Source organism: Pseudonaja textilis, chromosome 11 (assembly GCF_049901715.1).
Source record: "Pseudonaja textilis isolate UNSWEBS1 chromosome 11, rPseTex1.2, whole genome shotgun sequence".
In the NCBI taxonomy this organism is placed as follows: Eukaryota; Metazoa; Chordata; class Lepidosauria; order Squamata; family Elapidae; genus Pseudonaja; species Pseudonaja textilis.
Window position 1 is genome coordinate 6,484,921 of NC_142000.1, and position 22,766 is coordinate 6,507,686.

General features: G+C 38.3%; 1 protein-coding gene across 4 annotated transcripts in view; it reads right to left on the reverse strand.

Moving 5' to 3' along the window:
- Nucleotides 1-22,154, reverse strand: part of NFATC3 (nuclear factor of activated T cells 3) — a 47,393-nt gene extending 25,239 nt beyond the window's left edge. For all 4 annotated transcript variants that reach the window (XR_015744941.1, XM_087940538.1, XM_087940537.1 and 1 more), the window contains exons 1-3: nt 21,805-22,154; nt 11,978-13,100; nt 845-1,007 (exon numbers count right to left, since the gene is read on the reverse strand). Coding sequence is in view for 3 of the 4 variants with exons in the window: in XM_087940538.1 (XP_087796664.1) it covers nt 845-1,007; nt 11,978-13,100; nt 21,805-21,928 (1,410 nt within the window). In the remaining variant the exon portion in view is untranslated. The remainder of the gene's footprint in view (nt 1-844; nt 1,008-11,977; nt 13,101-21,804) is intronic.
- Between the last annotated feature and the right edge of the window lie 612 nt (nt 22,155-22,766).

Genomic DNA, 22,766 nt, shown 5'->3' on the forward strand with positions numbered 1-22,766 from the left:
ATGCAAACTAAGTATTTGTTTGGTATTCACCTACTTACCTCATTTTACGATCAAGGGAACATGTGCTTTGCACTCTAGTTTATACCTAATGTCTTACTTAAGCATTATGAAAAAATATTCAACCTCCTGTTTATGCAGCACATAGGTAGAAGGGCAACTGCTTGTCAAGAAATTTGCACCCTACTTTGCTAAATGAGTGCAGACTATAACATGCTATCTTTCCATTTCCCTTTCACATGTTAGAACAAGGGAAAGTATCACAGTAATATAAGTGCACTTGTTCCTGGAAACAACCACCATTTGCATTGACTGACTGTGATAATACAAGCCTGCTAATGCCTACACAAAATAACAATAACCAAATACACACAAATCAGAATTTTGGTTTTCATTCATAGCAAGTGTATTACTGTGTGCAAGAATGACTCCAGATTAGTGTTGTCTTCAAATTTCTTGTCATTTCTAAGAAAGCCATAAATTATAAGTAAACTTTAGACCATAGCTTCTGATACTGTCAGCAACAAATAAGGAGATCTGGAGATGTTCCTAGAAAATGAAGTTATTTTAAAAGAAATCCAATTACAGAAATAGCTACCTGCTCACATATAATAAGCCAGCACTCCTCACAGTTCTGACACAATTCTATCCAAACTGTTCATTCCTACAGACAATTATTTTTATTATAACCAAGAACATGTAGGTATAATGATATTTGGGGATGGCTTTGGAGGCAGGAGAAAGACCACTGCAGAGTCTTCATCCTGCCTCCCAAGGCCAGTCCCACATACCATTACAGCAGGGGAAAATGTGATTCACAGAAAAGACACACATTAGCATCTCTTACCTTCACTACAGGGTGTCCACCAGTAGATGCTTTTACTGCTCCTCTGCTGCCTTCTGTTTCATAATGTGCTCTGTGATGAGTTTTTGGTTGTACTTCTATTTTCAGTTCACATTGCCCATATTGTATGGGTAAAGGCCAGTCTAGAGGCGGCAATGAAGATGTGCTAAAACCAAGAAGTGCATATATTTCAATATAAATATAATCTTTTTCTAACCTCCCTTTCACAGTGTCCATGTTTTTTTTGGAGGTAACATGATAAATATAGTAATAAAGCCATGAAGTATTTTAAACCAAGTAAAAACAGTCTTTTCCACATTAAAATGTTATTTTAATTTGTTTTTAAAATAATTCAATTATAATTGTTTTATGTTAACAAAGTTACCAGCAAGGAGAAAGCAGATATGAAGGACTAAGGGGAAAAAAATAGAAAAAAAATTGCATCAACTGTTTTTTCCCTCCAGACTGTAATAGCTCTCCTACGCATGAAGAGGCAGTTATGGCTAAAAGTCTATTACAAAAGTGTGACATATTTCATAAACTTGCACTATCTGCACGCATGATACTCTGCATGACCTAACTCATAATTTTCCAGAAGCATTTAAGCCCTTTGTCGAGCACACCAACGTGAACTATCTGTGGAATTCCTTTCATTCAGTTTTACTATCCCTCTACAAAGATCCAATATGAATTGCAGTATTGTTGTTATGTGCACACATTAAACATGTGTTAATGGAACATCAAGCTACCACCGGCTACACAGGATTCTTATTGCAGGGAAAGATAAATATTAAAAATAAAAAGATTAGCTAGCAGGCTAGGATTTAAGCATATTGTACTGTGATAACATGAGAAAATGCCTAATGCAACCTTAGCAAAGGAGACAGATAAACATTTCAGGTCCATTTTTTTAAAGAAACAGTTTAAACACAGTGTGACACGAACAATGAGCTTGCATTCAAATTCTGATAGTTAGCAGGGACAATCATTACTGAAGAACTTTTCACACTACAAAGACAATAAATACGGAGGGTCACTTCACTGAGAAACATTCTGTATTATTCCAAAATATTTATGACTAGGTTGTAAGACTCCTATTTCTGAAGTAATGGAAAGACTACTGCTAATGAACATATAACCCTTCTTCTAGAGCATAAGCAGACACTGGCTATCAATGATCTACTCTGAATCTGTACAAGATCAACTTTTTCCACAACAGATCCTAAACTGGTACAGCTTGGCTTTCACCGTTGTCTGCTTTATTTAAATTTATCCTCTAAAATAAATGATATCCTCCTTGTTTAACGCAATCACCAGAGTTTTTCCAGGTTAAAAGTAGAATTACTAACACACTTCTTACCAAATCAAGGAACAAGTCAATCATTCACCCCTTTCCAAACTGCAGAAGATGGAAAATCAAAGAAGATTTCGAATATATCTTTAAAAAGAAAGTGGGCGAGAGCAGGAGTGTCATCTGGACTGCTAGGGCATGAAATATGAAAAATGACCCAAGATCTGCTTTACAAACTAGTAGAAAAAAGAGCAGTGGTACAGATATAGTGGCTGTGTTAATAGTAATCCATAATATTCACCACTGCTTGCAGAATAGAACTTTCAAAAGATTTTTAAAAAGCCAAGAAAAACTAATAAATAAATAAAGGTGACAAAACGAAGGTACAAAAAAGGGTTTGCCAATAAATATGAACCATTTTTTTTTCACAGGGAAAAGAACTGCTCTTAATATAACCACCAGGTATTGCATTGATGTGGCTTTATTGTTGTTGATATTTCTTGTGCCCAAGATTAGAGAAATCTGTAATGATGGGCTGGTGTACTATTGAGTGGTAATTAACCTGAAACTGATACATTAAGTTAGGCAAAACAAACAAAACGTACCTATTGAACTGGTTCTTTTAGATATCTAGCTAATGGATTGTACCAATCAAAGGTGAGTAAGATTATATCTACAGGCATCCGTCACATAACATCTACAGTAAAAAGAAATTAATCAGTAAATCCTTCATTTTAAAAAAGGGACATGATTTGACCGTGTAAAAACAGTAAAGTTGCCTGCACCTGCACATCAATGAACCATTTTCCTGTGACAGATTTAACTTCAGTTACTTATGGTTAAAACTGAAAGAAGCTGATTACAAAGGCTAGTGGGTAGCCCCTGCGCACCACAGGGCATCGCAAAACGATTGCAGAGAGCGTGCTGGGCTTCGGCAAAATATCTGGGGGTCGAATGACCAGCCACAAAACTTTTTTCCCCCGCTCAAGATTTCTAAAGCGATTGTGAACACTAAAGAAAGTTTTTTTAGGTTTGTTAAGCCAGGGTTGTTTTGCCAAAGTTTGCCAGCGTTAAGAAACAAACTGAAACAGTATCAGTTGCAAGTGAGATCTTTCTGAAGTTTTTCTTAAACAGACCAATTTTAAAGGGTCAAATGCCAGGTTGCTTTTTAATGATATTGGAAACTTTAGCCAAGTGAAATGTTGAGGTTTTAAGAACTTAGTAGTAACTAGCTCTTTGGTATACTTTTAACTGAATAAAAGTCCATTTCATACGTGATCAGAGAGGATGGAACCGTGGTACAAAAATGTCTGCAGGACTCAGCTGGGAAACATAGACAGGATAAAATGTAAGAGACTCCTGCTTCATAAAGAATCTAGGAAAACTTAATCGTGGCTTTAAAATCAAAAGCCAATGTTTAATGATTCAGTGTTCTATCACAACTTTAAAATATTAATATGTTTGCCACTAATAAGGAACTGAATTAAAAGAAACACAAGGTGAACAAATATAGCAATGTGTAAATGTTTTAACTTCTTAATATCTATATACTTCAAAATGTTTATTTTTCTAAGGCATTTGTAGTAGGCACTTTGAAAGTCCTCCACTTTGTATGAGCACTTATCCCTTGGTCAACAAATGTATTTGTAGGCTACATTTACTCAACATAACTGACTAATTTATATACATTATTGGTGAATAATCTAGATATGAAATTTTTGTTCAGGTTTCTTTCTGTAGACATAGCTACTAATAGTTTTTCATTGTAATATCACAGGAAATATTTGAATTGCTTACTCAAAATTTGAAGTACTATTTAAAAGGATTATTTGAAAACTCTGCAACAGCCTAGCCTGAATGGACTATAAAAGAAATACCACTGGTTTCAATCTCCTTAATAAAAAGAATACTTAGAGGAACTGTACAGTTAGTAGCCAATATTGGGTTTTTCCTGGTTGCCCAATCCCTTTTCTCTTCTTGGTCTTTACACTGCAAACTTTCCTTCTCTTCTTTCTTTCTAGTATCTTCCAATACTCTTTCTTCTTCTTCTTTAACTAAAGAGCAATTAACGATTTTTAAAGCAGTAAATAACAGTTAATTCCTTGCACACTTCTGATAAAAGGAGAACATCTGCTAGATATCACTTGTGGTACTCCCTTTTCCTTATCATGCACATCAGAAGGATGTTCGCCAGGCAAAATCTCTTTTGAACTTTCTATATTTGGGGAGTGAAGAGGAGGAAAAGGAGAAAAGAAAAAATGTTGACAGCTTTACAGGGAGTCAAAAACCAGACTTCTCAACAGCAGAGGAGTAGCACACTAAGCTTGGTTAGTTTTCATTTTACAGGATATGAGGAGGGAGCTTAGCCTTTGGTATTTTATTTTTATTTATTTGTTCATCAAACATGTACAAGATAACAAGTATGAACATAAACAAGAACAAGGGAGTAAGTACAGATAAATGGGGACAGTAAGACGGGGACAGTAGGCATGCTGGTGCGCTTATGGTATGGTACGAACCTAACCTTATGGTGATAGTTCTGTTATGTGAAACTCCAGAATTAGGTTAATGGAATAAACCAAGAATGTGGTAACGGTAGTCTGGCTATCAACACAGTCTGTGCATTTTAACAGAATCCTAACAGAACAGTAGATATCCTCCAACACAGAGAACTAACAGAAATAAAATGTCACATATGCACAGATACTTTCAAAATTCCACCACTGTGTTCTAAGAGAATACATATAAAAATACCCAATGGAGAGTTTATGTATTTTATTGTTTTGCATGCAAAAACTGTGGACGCTGGCTTCTGGGTCCAAGGGGAAATGTTCAATTCTGAAGCATGTTTTAAACTGCAATTCTCCCATTGTTTTTGAGTACAACTGAAACTGCTGGTTTTCATCTCTAAGCCCAAGTTTCAGAAAACCTCCTGCCGGAGATGAGGCAAATGGCGGCTTCAGATAAGGCCATTTCTTTTGTGAAAGCTCAGTTCTGGGATTCTCTCCACCATGTTAAGTCTTATATGTTCGTTAAAATGAACTTACTTGCTCTTAGGATTTAAAGCGCTTTTCAAAAATTGGTACCCTCTAATGAGACGACAGGGAGGCAGGTTGTTGAGAGAGAGAGACAGACACTACCTCAAAGCCACTCAGTGCCTTTTCATGACTGAGGATGAACTTGGATATGGGTCTCCTCACCTACAGCCCAACACCTTCACAATCCACACGGCACTGGGCCCGTGCTGAAACCACAACTGTCCGGAGCCGTGTACCAGAATGTTTTCTGAGAACAACATTTTCCAAAGAATAAGAGCTATGGTTTAGTCATTTCCATTCTCTTTCATTTCCTTTCTTTCTTGGTTCGGATATATAGAACATAGAGCATCAGAGTTGGAAGGGACCTCAGAGGTCTTCTAGTCCAACCCTCTGCTCAAGCAAAAATCCTGTACCATTTCAGATAGGTTGCTCAAAAGTCACCTCTTAAAAGCCTCCAGTGATGCAGCATCCACAACTTCTGAAGGCGAGCCATTCCACTTATATATGCTATTTCTTTTTTTGTCCTAATGCAATTGTTAAACAATCCTGTTCTATATTCTCTCATACAAAGATGCTATAGACTCCCTCTTGTTTTTTTTGGCCTGCAGGCTGCAGTTTTAAACAGAAGGCTTTATCTGTGCTTGATGCTTTTCTGTTTGACAGCTGGCTTACTGTCTCTCATACTTCACTTCTCGTGGACATAGCTCTGTCTACAAATGCTTGTCATTCTATACTCCTGTTTGTAAAGCACTTCAATACAGTTTTTCCTTCAATCTTATTTCCATGCATAAACCGCTGCAATAATTAATCTCATTAGCTGACAGTTTACCTCTGATTTCTTTGTTCTTAAAACATTTCTCTCATTTTCTTCTTTTTAATTTAATTTAATATGCGTCAGTTCCACTGTGACAATTTTATGTTTCCTAACTTCTTCTTACTTTCATTCTATCTTCAAATATTATGGGAGGAATTCCTCTTTTAGTACCATGACTAGCAGGGAGCAAATCTCACCGCAACTTTGTTCTAACTGTATCATCATTTCCAGAACCAGAAGTGTCAATGTACTCACTAAGTTGGGCAACACATTCTGAGGATCTCATCATCTGCCACACAAACATGTTCACGTGTCTAAGTCATGCCCATAGTTTTCTTGATAAGAATTCAAAAGTGATTTGCCATTCATCCACACCCCTGATGGATTACTTTAAACTTCACTCCACTCCTTAGAATACTAAAATCAAGTGTGATCTCACTAGAAGCTCATTCCTACTGACATTGGGCTCACTAAAGTTACGGAACTTTCTTACCCATGTCAATTAGTTGTATTCATTAAAATAATTAGAATTACCTCCCAAATACAGATTGGAGGCACTGCCTCATCATAGTTTAGTTCTTCCTTGGGTGCCCAGTTCCTAATTGTGGTTATGAGGAGGAGAGAGCTCTGAGTTTTGTCACTTCTTTAATATGGACACAAAGCCACCTGAAGTAGGTCATCCATCAATTTAAAAGTTATGGTATCATCAGTATGCTGGTATATACCCTTATGCTACACCAGGGATGCTCACAATGCTTTGACTCAGAATCTGCAGCCTGTGATTGGTTGAAGTTGAACCCAAACATATCAGTTACTATCTGTCCATCAGTTTCTTGATATCCCTGGTACTATATTTGGATAGAATAGAGTCGGTCCACAAGGTATTGGTCCTCCTGGACTTGTGGTTACTACTGGATGGACAGAAGGGGACAATGGACAAGGGGTATGATTTAGGTGGGGTAGCAACCGTGACTCTGTTTGGAGTGTAAAGACCTTGCAAGGCTAATCCACGCCCTTATCATAACTTACCTAAACTACTGTAATTTATATACTACAAAACTTCTCATTGTTATGACTTTTAAATGGGTGAATGGTGCATCATAAGGCAACAATTTTTGAACCAATTTTTGAAGAACCAAGGTACTTCAAAATAGACTAACTTACAGTATCCAAAATATGGGGCCTATGACTTCCAAGAGAATGAAATTTGGAAAAGGTGTGGCTACTTCAATACTACTGGCTGCTGCTATTGTCACATGATGTGATCTTCATTTTCAACAATCCATGACAGTTTCCCAGACAGTCTCGCAATTCCTTGTTCCTTCCCCAACCCAGCAGCAGCCACTAAGCTTCCTGAAAGTTTCTACAAAGAAACTCAGCAGGCAAGCTGGAAAAAAGTCAGAAGTCATTCCGGTTCCCACTGCTTTTTTGCCCGTCCTGGATCTTTCTGTTTCTCTGTTTAGGTAAAGAAATATTTCTGAAACAATGAACAAACAGGGCATGGATTGCCTATTTGGGGCTGCCTTTGAAGAATACTTGGAACATTCAGTTAGTACAAATGAAGAAACCAAGATACTGACTAGTACTTGCTGACCAAGTAGGTTTGTTTGTTTATACTATTTATGTGGCCACTCATAACAGTTATTTTGGGCAGCATGCAAAAGTTAAAACATCAGCCAGCAGACCCTGCTTAACCTCCTGTCCCAAGCACCTGGGGCGAATAGCCAGGTTTATAATGCCTTGCAAAAGGCCAACGGGGTTGAGATATCCGGATTATCTGGAGGGATGTTGTTCTAAAAGCCAGGCGTTGCAACAGGCTTTTGCACAAAATGCTGTTTTTTACCTTTAAAGTTCTACATGGCTTGGAAATGAAGTAAGGTCTATGTTCCCTAGCCTATTTCAACCACTCAGCTCATTTTTTTCCACTCATGGTCACAGATCTTTATGAACTAAGGAAAATGGAGGCTCACAGTTGTTGTTTTTCTGTTAATTTTCTTGGATTCTCAATTTTTTTCTTTCTTTCTTAGCATTATTGGGCACCCGGTTTTGGAAGAATATTTAAGCATCTTCCCATGTGATGTTTAAGGTCTTTAAGTCATCTATAAATGTTCTCCACTATGTATTTAGAGGGTGTCTCTTGGTTGTTTGGCATGGAGGGGGAGTGAGGGGGGGGGAGTCCATCTCATTGGCATCTTAGGAATTTAATTCTCTATAGAGAGGATATGACCTGCATTCTCAAATGCATCTCAGAAATGTAATCAACTCCTAAACTAGCTTTCCATAAGCTATTGGAAATCAATTATTTGGTTTCTCTTTGGACTGGATGAAATTAAAATATTGGTTATTGTTTTAAGTTTTAGGTAGAATTGTTTTGATGGGGGATGGAGTGATTTGCTCCATGGATATTTTAATGTATTCTCTCATGGATGTTCTGTAAGCTACCTTGAATCTTTTTTACTGCAGCAAGTAAAAGTTAATAAATATGTAAATGTATATATATTTATATTAAATATAGATTCTAGCTACATTTCTGATAAAATTCCTATATATGTTTTGGATGCAGAAGATATACAGGATCATAAATCCACATACGCAAGAGGACATGACAAAGGACATTACAAAATGAACACTACAAGAGCAAAGACTAATTTGGTAGAAAGAATCTAGCAGGCAAAAGGATTACCTGAAGTTGGAAGGAAAGTGGAAGGGAGAGCACAGAAAGATAAACTTGATAGAGGTAGGCAATGGCAAATCCCTTTCATATTGTTGCCAAGAAATTTCATGTAGTCACCAGGAATCAAGATCAACTCAAGACAGGCTTTAATATCTTAAAAAATAGATTCTCAGTCCCTAATCTTCACTATCATGTAATCTCCATAGCCTGAATATCTCTAATCACACACAACAGTATTTCCCAACTCTGCTATTTCCCAGCTGCTGGGGAATTTTGAGAGTTGAATTCCATACTTTAAAACTTAGAGTTGCCAAGCTTTGGGAAACGTCGATGGATTGTAACAACAGTAAAATGAAGGAAGAAAACAGGCAAAACAAGTATAGTTAGAACAAGCATGAAACAAAAATCGGCAGCTATTTATGTGAACAGAAACTAGAGCAGAAGATAAAAAAGAAAACATCTTGGGAAAAAAATAGAAAAGAATACTCCTCTAACATCTGTGAAGACACCAATGCAAATTTTTGATTTATCTGCACTAGCCTTGATTTTAATATTCCTTTTACACAAATAGCATTTAACAATCCCAATTACAATATTATGCAAGTTTGAAGGACATCTGGTAAAATTATATGTTTCAAGGAACCCTGAATGTTTCTACAGCGTCTATATGTTCAAGTAAAACCTGATATCTTTTAGCAAATTTGAATGCAAGCTTACTATTTGTATGTTCAGAAGTTCAAAATAAGAAATAGTTTCTATGGCACGCAATATAATGGCCCATGTAAAAGTTTGGAACCCCTTTTAGCCAGAAGTTTTCTAATGCCTCCTTTCTCAGAAATAATAGTTTCCAAATATTTCCTAGTTTCCTTATAGCCTTTCTATTCTTCTCTTAAAATTATTGTTATTTATTTTTCCCCACTCTTGATTAGCAGAAATTTTATAGCTTAGAAATATTCCTGGGTCTACCTACATGCTTGAGATCTCCACAAAGACTTTTAATTATATTCAAGTTTGAGAACTGTGGAGGCCTTTCAAAACCCTTATTTCTTTTAAGTATTTCTGCTTGAAGGTATATTTCAGATCACTGCTTTGCTGCAGAAACCAACTTCCTTTCACCTTCAGTTTTTTTCACAAACAATGGGACACTGCAAAATTTTCCTTCTTGTAACTATGACCTAAATGGATGTTAATTACTGTTTGCATCTTTCTCGACTCCACTTTTATATTGATATCAGTGTTCTTATTTTTAAGGCTAAAAAAACTTATATGCATAGGGATTCCACAAAATTGCTTTGACTTTTAATGTATTTTTTTTCCAACTTTTCTTACTTTCTGAAATGTTTCTGAAGACTTGTGTTTAAACACGGTACAAACATTTAATCATTACAAGAGAAGCTGATCAATTTATTCCAAAAATATCCTATCCTTAATTATATGCCCAATACTTGATACCAATATAACAAACAACTGAACTAGGGTAAGAGTATGTTCACAGCCTATGGTTAATGAATCATATTAAAGTTAACATGCCATGGAGGTGTGTGAATGAGTGGGTTTTAAGATCTGAAAGTGAGCAATAAAAGTTCCCTGAATTTATTTCTGGGAAAGTAATTTCCTAGATTTTTTTTTAAAAAAAGGAAGCAGCACTGGAGATGCTTCCTGGCCTTCAGTGTGACAGCAGTGTAACTCTGATTGCACTTCTTATTAAAATACAGTATATTCTATTGTTTCCAAGGAGCAGAAACCAATTGTTTGAAGAAAGGTGCTTGTGAAGCCACCTATATTTCCTCCTACCATACCACCCAAGCATCTAAATACAGAATTTCACAAGAATGAACCATGTAAAGAAGTGAGAAAAACTGATAAGTAAAGCTAAAAGCGCAACACTCAGCAACTATTGCTTTTGCCTGCTACTTATTTTCAAGTTAAGAAAGTATTAACCAGAATGCTAAGCATGCTGTCTTAGTGTATTCTCACTCCAGAGAGGCTAAAACAAAGAGTCAGATTTCTAAGAAGCTTTCATATACTATTTTAAGATGGGGGTCACTAACCCAGCTTATCCTAGAGAGAATTAGCAAGCACATTTAACCTTATTTAAGATCAAATGGCTGCTCATCCTATTTCACACTTAAGACCTTATATGAATGAGAATAATTAACTAGAAAATTCCTGGGGAAAATCTATATATGTAGTCACTATGAGTCAATGTTAATCAATCTATATATGTAGTCACTATGAGTCAATGTTAATCAATCAATCAATTAGTAACAATTAATTTGTTTTAAATACTGCATTTATGAAATACACATATGTCTGATAAATATGAGGACACCCACAATTTTTTGCTTATCTCTCTGCAGGTGATAATTTAATATATTTCAAAGAAACCCTGTGACTATCTTGATCACAAATTCTTACAATTTAAAGGTAGCACTAGCATTATTTTAAAATGCTAAAGTTAGAGATCCAAATTATTTCCATGCAAGAGTACATTCACATAAATAACCAAATTTCTTGAGGATTGCAGGAATTGCATCCTAAAGTTTCTGGAAGATACCTTGCAACAAAAGTATAAAAACTCTTTTAAATTATTTTACTGTTAGTTTAATAACTCTGCAAAAAAAAAAAATCTTGGGCTCATGAAAATCTTCCCCATTCAACAATGTCCATACACACACACACACACACACACCAAATGGAAAAACCCTTCCATATCAGATAACAAGAGTTGCTTCCAAATCTAAAAAAATATAGTTAACTGTAACTATGGCTTACATAGAAAAAGAGCCAAGATCCTAGACAATTCTTTGGAATTGGCTTCTTTCATGAGACCACTGTAAGAATGACCACAGGGTATCTAGTTGTCAAAGCACAGCAACAGACTAAAGAAAGCAAATGAAAGCTTTTTAAACATAGCTAGTCCTGCAGAAGATGCCACAGCTAGCTATTAAGTGAATCACTGCAATGGTTATGTAAATCACGTGACTGCTAAGTGAATCTCACTTTCCCATTGACTTTGTGTCTTGGAAGCCAGCTGGGAAGCTCACAAATGGTGATCACATGACCTGGGACACTACAGCCACTGTAAATATATATATCCATTGCCAAGTGCCCAAATTCTGATCTCATGGCCATGGAGAGGCTGCAATGGTTGTAAGTGTGAGGACTGGCTGCAATTCATTTTTTTCAGCGCTGCTGTAAATTTTGAATGGTTGCTGAATGGTTATGAGTCCAGGACTAGCGATATCCATCACGCTGTGTACCAATAGAAAGGCAGAAGATAGAAAAATCTGATTTCATCATCTTTAAATCTACTTACCGAAATATAGGAGTATGGCCCGGCTTTGGTTTATTCCAGGTAAAATGTGAAGGAACAGAAAGAAATTGGTCACCGGGCAAATCTTTTTTTAACATATGCTGGGAGGCAGAGCTATCATCTATTGCAGTTTCAAGGGACGGGGACAGATTGCCCAGGTCTTCCGCACAAAGTTCCGCTTTCCCAGAAATAATTGCGGTTTGATCCTCTGAGGTCTTCCGTGTTTTAAGAGGGATGTCAGTATCTCCGCAACACTGGAAAGCTGAAAGGCCGGGACTGAGGCCATGGAGGGAAGAATTCAACCACGTGTCTTCCGTAATACTCCCCCTGGGAGAATGTCCTGGTGATGGAGCGGGAGAGTGATGAGGAGAAAGGGAACCGATGTAACAGATTTCAGCACTTGAATGTCGGCGCTTCCCACAGGGTGATGTAGGCCTTGAGGATGGCCTAGAAGTTGGTCTTGGGCTAAGCCAATTCTCATCTGTGATACTAGTCCTAGGAGAATGACAAGGAGATTGTCTTGGTGACAAGGCATGCCCAAATCCGTATGATTGTTGCCAAGGATCCTCAACTGGGCAGCCTCTTGGAGATCCTCCAGGAGATGCCAAGGGTGACCCGAGGGTAAAGCGAGCAGCAGCTTCATTCAGTTCCGAATCCACGTCATCGTAAATATGAGAGACTGACTCACAAGAGGAAGCGTCTGAGAACCAGCTCCGAGAGGAGATGCTGCTGGCAGGACTTGGGCTAAGGGATGATTCTCGGTAAGATGGCTCAAGAGGAAGATACAAGTGGTCCCTTGAAGGCCTTTCCATGTATTCATTTTGAGGGCCGTTCGTGTGCAACTCATTTTCACTGGCTTCTATTCCATGATGACAGTTTGGAGAGATAGATGTAATCTGAATACTAGGACATTCAAAAGGCTTAGGCCCACCAAGTGGACTGTACTTAGAATCCGGTATTTCACATGTTCCTTCGTAGCTTTTGTGACACTGCAATTTTGCAGGCGAAGACAAAGGAGAAGGGTGTGTTTGAAATCCATGACATGGGATACAAATGGGATGGTTTACCGATGACGAGTGGTCGACGCTGAAAATGCATAAAGATGCACAGTCATCAGGTTCGAGATCTGGCAAAAAAAGAAAAGAAAAGGGAAACAGATGGAGATTAAAACATTGTGTTATAAGAACCTTGCTCTTTTAAGACGTTTGGATCTTGGAACGCTTCTACTTGTTGCGTTGGGAGACGGCACAATTATGGATTCCAAACAATTATGGATTCAATAAAAAGCCTGGAGTTTGCAATAGTGTTCAAAACATTAAAATAGCAATAGATAAAAAAATTGAGGAATAGCAGATGCTAAAAAATAATCCAGGATCGAGCACAGTAATATCACTATAAAAACCAGCCGGTACTATAACTGTGAGCCCACTTGGCATCAAGACTGAATCTAGCAACGGCATGGGTCAAGGTGGGGTAAATGAGCCCACCTATAACTTGCTATGTCTCCAGTTCAAAATCCTTCACAAAGGCCATCGCTGAAATCTAACCACTATTACAGTAACTAGAAGTCTTCAACTCACAGCCACAATTGGGATTAGAACTGCTGTTGCTAAGCAAAATGTTTGTTAAGCGAGTCGCACCCAGTTTACAACCTTTTTTGCCATGGTCGTTAAGTGAACCACAGCAGTTATGTGAATCTGGATTCCCCCACTGACTGTCAAAAGCAGCTGGGAAGGTTACAATAGTGTTCACGTGACTCCAAGATACTGCAACCATCATAAATATTTGCCAGTTGCCAAGCACCCACATTTTGATCACATAACTATGGGGATGCTATGAGGATCGTAAGTACGAGGACTGGTTGTAAGTCACTTTGTTTCAGTGCTGTTGTAACTTCAAATGATTGCTGAATGGATGGTTGCAAGTCCAGGACTATACCCTGTATCTGCATTAATCCAATATCAATATAACATCAAGCTTTTTTCATTTATACGAAGGAAGCCAGAATTATATTGTGCTAGTTAACTAGATATCCAGATGTGAGGTGCTAATTCAACTTGATACACAAAACAGAAGGAGACAGATCCATGTCTTCCATTTTATACATACATAACCGTATTACTGATTGTGCATGTAACTTTGTATTATTAAACATCTATGCCACCCATCTCACTGAGGTGACTTTATTATTTAATAAAGGCTTCATAATACTAGAAGTAAAAATACTCTGATCCTAACCAAAAAAATCCTAAATCATTGTGATGTGAACTTTTTTTTTTTAAGTTATTGCTATATAATATGTGGATATTTAAAACCTTTCACTAAATTCAGTATTTGAGAGGAAAGCAAATTACACTAGGTAAAAGGACATAGGCAATGGCTTCTGACCATGATTCATAGGCCACCCATATGTTCATAGATAGTCAGTTTTTTTGTTTTATTCGTAGCTTATCACCACTTATCTGGCTGTAGCTGATGAGTCTCAGATTTTCTTAAGAAAAGATAAAGATAATCCTATAAGGCTACAATAACTGGATAACTTGCGAATGGATTTTGATAAAGTGGCCAAGTTCTATGCAGTCACCACAATAGCCATTGGTCAAAATGTATCTAAAAAGCACCACCATGGAATGAAAATACTAGGCTGTACACACAACATATTCTTTAGAATGAATGTGTTACTTCAGTTACAAAGATGCTAACAAAATGGACACGTTTTTGTTTTCTATAAACTCAATGAAGATGCTACTGGAGAAGTGAAAAACTCCCAAACTGTTTATTCGTGACATATTCTGCAAAACGATAGGCAGGAAGGTTGTTGAATAAAATAACTACACCTTTAGAACCTGCTCAGGAATTTAGACACAAGCTCTTCTCATCTGAAGCTCAGTTCTTCTCCAGCAAGCTGATTTTAAAAAGGATTTCAGAAACTTTCTCAGTTTTTTACATCAACTTTCTATAAAGCCATGGTTATCTTGAATAATCTTGTAAGTTTGATAAACATCAAACTTTGCAGACACCACTTTTCATGTATGAAGTCCTTTATCAAGATCAATTCACATATTTGTGCCTATCAGCAACCTCAATATCAAATATGCCAACTGTCTTTCTCTGTTGCTTTAATATTTGCTCACCATGACTTTTGCAACCATTTTTTTCTCTATTTTTTTTCAGAAAATAGAAGTGGGATAAGCAGTGAAACTATTGGAATGGTACCAATTATTCATTGTTATAAACCATAAGCCCACCTCTCAGGGTGCTTGTTCTGGAGAAAATAGGAGAAAGATGTGATAGATATATATTTGTAAACATAATACAGGTGGGATTAAAAAAAATCAATAAAAATGCATTTACTTTATTTGTATGTCATCTAGGCAGCTAAATATCAAATCATTACATAAAAGAAAAGCTGTACAAAATAATGGATACGCCCCATATAAACAAAAATGATCAGCATTAAAAGTTATAAAGCAGGAAACACAAAGTTATGTGCCTGCTACACTTCAGCCTTCAGTCGCAATATATTCTCTTCCTATGCTTGATGGAGAATGACTAACCCAAAGTCACCGCACTGGCTTTGATAGATAAGGCAGGACTTGAACTATTCATGGTCTCTTGCTTTCTAGCCTGGTGCCTTAACCGCTAGAATAAACTGGCTCTTCTAACTTAATAAACTTTTAACAGCAACCCTTTATTCTGTTGGTACAGGGGAAAGCCATTCAAGCCTTTAGAGAGAATCATTCAAACCAAAGACGGTTTAAGTTTCTGGCTTAAGTACTGGCTTGGCTGAAAATATCTAATCTCCATTTAATAAACAACACTGTTTTATCAATAAACCATTAAGACAAAAGACTTTAAAATCATCAATAATCTCGATCCTTCTAACAATCATGCAAAAAGCGACCACCTTTCAGAAATGTCCAGAATATATTTAAAATGTGGCACTTGTGAATATGAGTTCCAACAGTAAGAGGCTCCACCTTAGTTCTTGTCTAAATTAGTACCAATAGAATTACGGTATGTTCTTAAAACTATAAATGCTTCAGATTTCAGTGTATGGCATAGAGGCAAAGAGGAAATAATAAAAAACAATATTCATTCAGTGATACATCTGCTCTGCACAGTAATAGCTTTTTAAAAACTGATAATGGCAGCACAACTCCATCTAGAACCAAATATGATCCCTATAAAGAAGAAAGTAATTTCGATTAAATACTGTAGAAGCTATTTTCTTCTCTCTTAGCTGAAGTTATCTAAGGTGGAGCAATAGAGTGAATACTGCAATCCATTTACATGGCTCATACTCCATTCTAAATGAGAGATTCTTTTGATACTTCAGTTTCAGATAGCACAATTTGCCAAGTTTAATTTGATATGCTATTTCAGGTACTTATTAAAAATACAAATTGTTTTGACAGCAATTGTTGCAAATTTGTTTTGATTTAGCAAAACATGAGAAATCTCCCGTGCTTTCAGAATCCCAAGAAGCTTTATATAACAAAACCTAAAATGAATCAATATACTTCGTTAGTTCTGTTAAACTGTCATTTAGACTTAAATGCAAAGGACTTTTAGATTTTAAAAAATCAAGCCAATAAATATACATCTGCAATAAGATTAGAATTGTAAGTCAAATAGCTGCATGAAGAAAACCAGTACACAGATTCAACTACAATAAATTACAGCTTGAATTTTGCAAAATGTCTTGATAAATATATATGCATATATATTGAATATATATGCATCAGCACTGGTGGAAATGGGGTACTTTCTACACTTCATAACTTTGAAATTTCAACTGATGGACTAGGAGAGCTACCTGATTTTAGCAGCAATATAAATTTCACAGCCAATATGTACACATCCGAGAAGAACATACATTTAGCAAGAACAAAGTAACACACAAGGCTTGGTAGCCTCAGCTACAGTAATAGCTATCAGTGGCTAGAGTACTGTAGATTGCCTTCCTATGGGCTTATAATATTACTATATGCAACTTATTCATGCCTTTTTATTTGCAGGATGGAATCTAAAATCCTGGTTACAGCACCCAGGAATCATAAATCCTTTCTTCCTAATTCAATTGTACTTTCATATGAATTTAATTCTGTGTCCTTTGGACAGCCAGTCTGTGCTGGAAATAAAATTACCAAATTCTAGAGTTTTTCTGATTGTTAGTTATTTTGAAATTCATGAGTACCAAAACAGTTCAGTTTTCTGTAATGACTTCCATCCAGATACATCTTAACTTTGCTTATTCCCACAAGTTCCTTTCCAACGCGCGCTTCCTGTCCACATACTCAGCAGGTACACTCTAGAAAAATGAGAAAAAATATTAAAAATAAGATTAAGCTAACAAGACAAAATTTGATGAGAAGAACACTTGTGACATGAGTAAAACTGAATAGCAAGAGGGGATACAACCTCTTTAAAAATGCTACGGGATATTACAAAATAACTCAAGCATGAAGATGATGGGGCAATCACATCACTAACCATAGTTACGGGTCAGGCTATTTAAAGCAGACGCCTGCAATACAGTAATTGGTACAAATATATAAACACAGGAATTAAAGGCTGGTTTCAACATCATCGCTAGAAGGGGGACATTATGTCAATAACTGCCAAGGAAGGAATGTTGACCATATATACTAAGTTAGAAATAAATGTACATTGGCCAAGCAAGAAACTACGTAGTTATACAGCAAGATGTAAAATGCATGAGACAAGTATAACAAGTAAACCACTCAGAAAAGTATTCCAACAAATGCTACTAATACAGGAAAAGGTCTTGAGAAATGAAATATATTTTATCTTGACCTTATCTATTTTATCTTTATTTTATCTTAACTCAGTCTGATTGGCAATAAAAAATCCATATACTTTTATTGCTATTTCATTCAAGCATGGCTGAATTGACATTCTCAAACTGCAGCTTTTGACTTTGCTTAGAACTCTAGTGAAACATTGATTAATTTTTTAATCAGAAAGTATCTTACATTTGTTTTCTCTGTTAATAAAATCTTTTATCTTATTTGCTTTCCACAGGTATCCAGGGAATATTTTAAGGGCACAATAGTTATTTAAATCAGAAGATCTCAAACCCTATTAAAAGCACTATTTTCTTCTTTAGAAACACATCATTAATGTGCTGTGTAAAACTAACAAGGATCTGTTCAAGATTTTTTTCAAGTATTGGATGCTCAAGAAAAGTGCAAACATTTTTAGCAAAGTCTCTGCGAAGTAATGCATATATTGCACTTTTTTTTTCATTCTGAACAATTTTTAATTCTTAAAAAAGCTTCAATATTTCTATGGTCAGCAATAAGATTACAATCTTATACTATAGTAATTAACATACAGACTTGTCAAAAATTGCTTCTGAAACACAAGGCTATTTCTACATTTTACACTAAGCCATTCTCTAAAAATAAATCTGCCTCACGAGCCTGTAAACCTGCACGGAGGTCCCCAGTAAAATAATGTCAATCCCAACTCTTTTATACACTTGTGTTTATTTTCTACAGTATAAGGTAGGTCTTTACTATAATTAACAGGCATGTGGCACTACTAAAATTATGTTGTGACTTTTTAAAAAGCATTTTAAAGTTTCTGCATCCCTGACACGCCACTTCCCATTTATTGGGATGGGCAGTGGGAACAACAGATGTAATACCAAATTTTTGGGACAGCTGATTCAATATGCAGATATCTATTCCCTGCTCTTCAAGGCTCTTGTACACTTCTATACTTCACAGCCAGGCAATAAATGACCACATGGTCGTACACTTCCACAAGGCCCAGACGAGGCATTTAGCTTTGGACAATGTCTCCAGGCTTTTGTTTTCTTTTTTCCTTAGTAACACAAATCTCTGATTTTATATATATAGGTTTTTAATCACTTATTTCTGTATGCCATCTTAAGCCTTGAAAAGGCTTAATGGATGTGAGCAGGCAGATCTCTCCTGCTCTCTGTTAATTCCAGTCTTTGCTTGTTTAGAGCTGCCAAGACCACACACACACACACACACACACACACACGCACACACACAATTACATCAGGAACCCACGTCCATTATCTACAATAAAATGCTTCCAAAAACCAGACCCATCTCTACCAAGCAAGTTTCCAGCAATTCACATCATTCACCGACCATATTCTAAAGCCAACAGACATCTGGTTTTGAAGTTTCTAATGAAAATATTGCAGTGCAACTTGATATAAATTCACACCAGCATCAACTGCTCAGAGAAAAGCCAGCTGCAGGATCTCCAATTAAAATCTTGCTTGAGAGCTTAGGTAAATCATTTGAAATCTGCTACCACTTCCTTACTCTTGCCAAGAAAATCATCTGGTGTTCATGAAATCACCAGGTGCCAAGTCTGACTTTAAAAAAAACTATTTTTTTTTCTAGCGCCTTAGTAATGTATTACCAGATTTTGCATATGTGAACGATAGAGAGACAACTTGCAACTAAAAAGAATCAGAATTTATCCTAGTCATTATCCACTCCATTCTAGTCTTTCTAAAGTTCAGGTTGCTGGCCCCCCCAAAACCTCCGACCAATACTAAGCAGATTTGCTTTGGTACTAAATTCAATCCTCGACAATTAAGAGGACCTCTGATGATAAGACTAAGAAAAGACACGAGCCAACCCTTCCCAATTATCTGTTACAATATCAAATAAGAAGAACCGATAACCTGGTTTAGTTTAAGGCAATTTAGTAGGTTCTGTAAAACAGTAGCATTATCAGGAAGAGCCCAATCGTCTCTTATGAAGCCCACTGAACTCCAGAAAGGTGCATTTTCTGCCCCTAAAAATTCTAAATAGCAGGGAACATCTCTCCAGGTGGTTCATAAGTGTCCATGTCACACATCATCAAATCAAAACATCTGAATACACATCCATCTTTTTTGACTGAGTCCCAAACCATCCAGAAGTCCATCTGGAAAATGCATCAGATTTAAATACATAAGAGAAATAATCCTCATCCCCCTGTTTTGTTTATGCATATTATATATTTATATATTAACCTTTTCAGAAAGAGTCCCAACTATACCCAAGTCAGGAAATCCATCAGGTTTTAAATGCATATTTGAAATAACACTCACTCCCTTTTATTTTTTTAAAAACTTTTTATATATTAACCCTTTCTGAAAGTGGTCCAGACTATGCCTAAGTCGGAAAGCCGGTCATATTCTAAATGCATGTTGGATGTAAGCCTCATATTTGAGGGGCTGCCATAGAGAGGAGGGGGTCAAGCTATTTTCCAAGGCACCTTAAGGTCAGGCAAGGAATAACTGATGGAAACTGAACCACGAGATATTTAACCTGGAAAATATATATAATAATATATATATAATATATATAACTATAATGACGTGGGAAAATACCCGAACAAAGCTGAATATGTATGTATGTATGTATGTACGTATGGTATTCAGCTTTGTTCGGGTATTTTCCCACATCATTGTAGTTGTGCTTTTAAAGTTGTAGCAATGTTTCAGCAGAACCTCATCTGCAGATGAGATTCTGCCGAAACGTTGCTACAACTTTAAAAGCACAACTACAATGATGTGAGAAAATACCCGAACAAAGCTGAATACCATACATGTAAGTACCCGCAAAAACTTAAGAATATGAATATATATACACACACACACACACACACATATACACATATATACAGAGAGAGAGAGAGAGAGAGAGAGATTGAAATTTGATGGGAAAGGGTTAATATATATATAAAAGGGTTAATATATATAAACACACACACACACATATATATATGTTCTCTGTGTATATATATGTGTGTGTGTATGTGTGTGGAAAGGGTTAATATATATATATATATATATATATAAACACACACATACATATATATATTCTCTCTCTCTCTCTCTCTCTCTCTCTCTCTCTATATATATATATATATATATATATATACAGAGAGAGAGAGAGAGATAATATATATATGTGTGTGTGTGTGTGTATATATATATATTAACCCTTTCCTGCCAAGTCCCAAATGCTTCCCTTGTCCTATTGGGAGATTTCTAATGAAAAGCAAAAACACAAAATATTGCCGTACAATTTGATATAACTCCACACTAGCACCAGTTGCAGGATCTCAGCTTTTAAAGGGAACCCCCTTCCCTCACTCTTTGGAAAGGGACTCTGGATTCTCCTGCATGGGAGAAAGAGGCTTTCTAAGGGAGCCAAGAGAAGGAAAAGCCAAGCCAAGCCAAAGGGGGCGGGGGGGAGGACTCCAGCCCCTTAACCAAAGGATAAAGTTCAGGCTGTCACCCCCACCAGGCGGCAGGCGGAGGAGGTTTCAGACGGCCGTCAGCAAACCCAAAACACGGTCAGGGTCTCCTCGGCCACGGGGGTGGGGAGAGAGGGGGCTGCTCCGAGGGGCCCTTCCGAGGGCAGCCATATGGCCCCAGCAAGGAGGCTCCGGGGCAGCCCGGAGAAGTCGGGGAGCGGGAGGTTCAGACGTCCAAGGGGGTTTCGCGCGTCAGGCTTCTCTCTCCACACACATCCCCCATCCGCCTGACGCGCAAAACCCCCTTGGACGTCTGAACGCGCGTCAGCGCTCCCCGCGAGGCAGGCAAAGTGTGGAGGGGGAGGGAGGGAGGGAAAGGGGGGGGGAAAGGAAGCAGCTCTCCCTCTTCCCTCCCCGGTCCGCCGCCACCCCACCCCCCCGCCGCCCCAGGCCTGGCTGCGGAGCATGGGAGTTTGGGGGCGTCCCTCCGGCTGCGCGGCATGGGCGTTGGGAGTCCCGACTCCTTCCCGAAGGCCTGCAAGGCAAGAGAGGGGGGGGCACACCTGCTGCTGTGGAAGAGCAGGCGGCGGTGGCGGCGACAGGCCCCGGCGGGTCGCCGTCTTCCTCCCCGAAGATGAGCCTGAAGTCGAAGTCGTCGTGGGCGCCTCCGCCGTTTGCCGCAGTCATCGGGGGGCGGGTGAGGAGCCCGGACCCCGCCGCCGCCGCCGCCGTGGTGGTGGTAGTCGTGGTGGTGGTGGTTGCTGTGGGGGGGGGTCTTGGGGGGGGTCGTCGGAGCGAGCCAGAAAGGGAACCGGGCGGGCCGCGCTGCCCCGTCAGGGCCGCCTCGTCGCACAGGCGGGGGGGCGCTCGACGTCCTCGCCGCTCCTCAGCGCCCGCCTGTCACTCAACCGCCGAGGGGGAGGGGGGGAGCGCGAGAGAGAGGCGCGCAGGCCACCCCCCCCAGCCCGTTAGAGGCCGCTCGGACGCTGATTGGCCGGAGGGGGAAGAGCGGGTGGGGTTGCCGAGCGCGCCGGTGGAGCCCTCACCTCCGGTTCTCCGTCGCACCGCTCGGCTCTTGGAAAGAAAGAGGGGCTTCTGGATACCCCTCCGGTTCTCGTCTATGGGGGGGGGGGGTCAGTGCGTGGGGTCGGAAAGGTGGTCCAGGGTGCCTCCCTCCCACTCACCCCCAACAGGTGTTTCTGGAACCCCAAGAGACTCGCGGTTCAACGCCCCAGAATGGGCAAAGAAGAGCAACTAAGAGGATCAAAGGCCTGGAGGCTAAAAACCTATGAAGAACTGCTGCAGGAAAATGGGTCTGGCTAGTCCAGGGGTCTTCAAACTGGACAGCTTTAAGACTTGTGGACTTCAACTCCCAGAATTCCTCCTCCAGTCATGTTAGCTCAGGAATTTATTTATTTTATTTATTGATCTGATTTGTCAGTCGCTTACAAGATAACAGGGATAAGTATAAACATAGTTATGAATACATGAAATGGATACATATATTAAAAAGAAAAAATTAGAC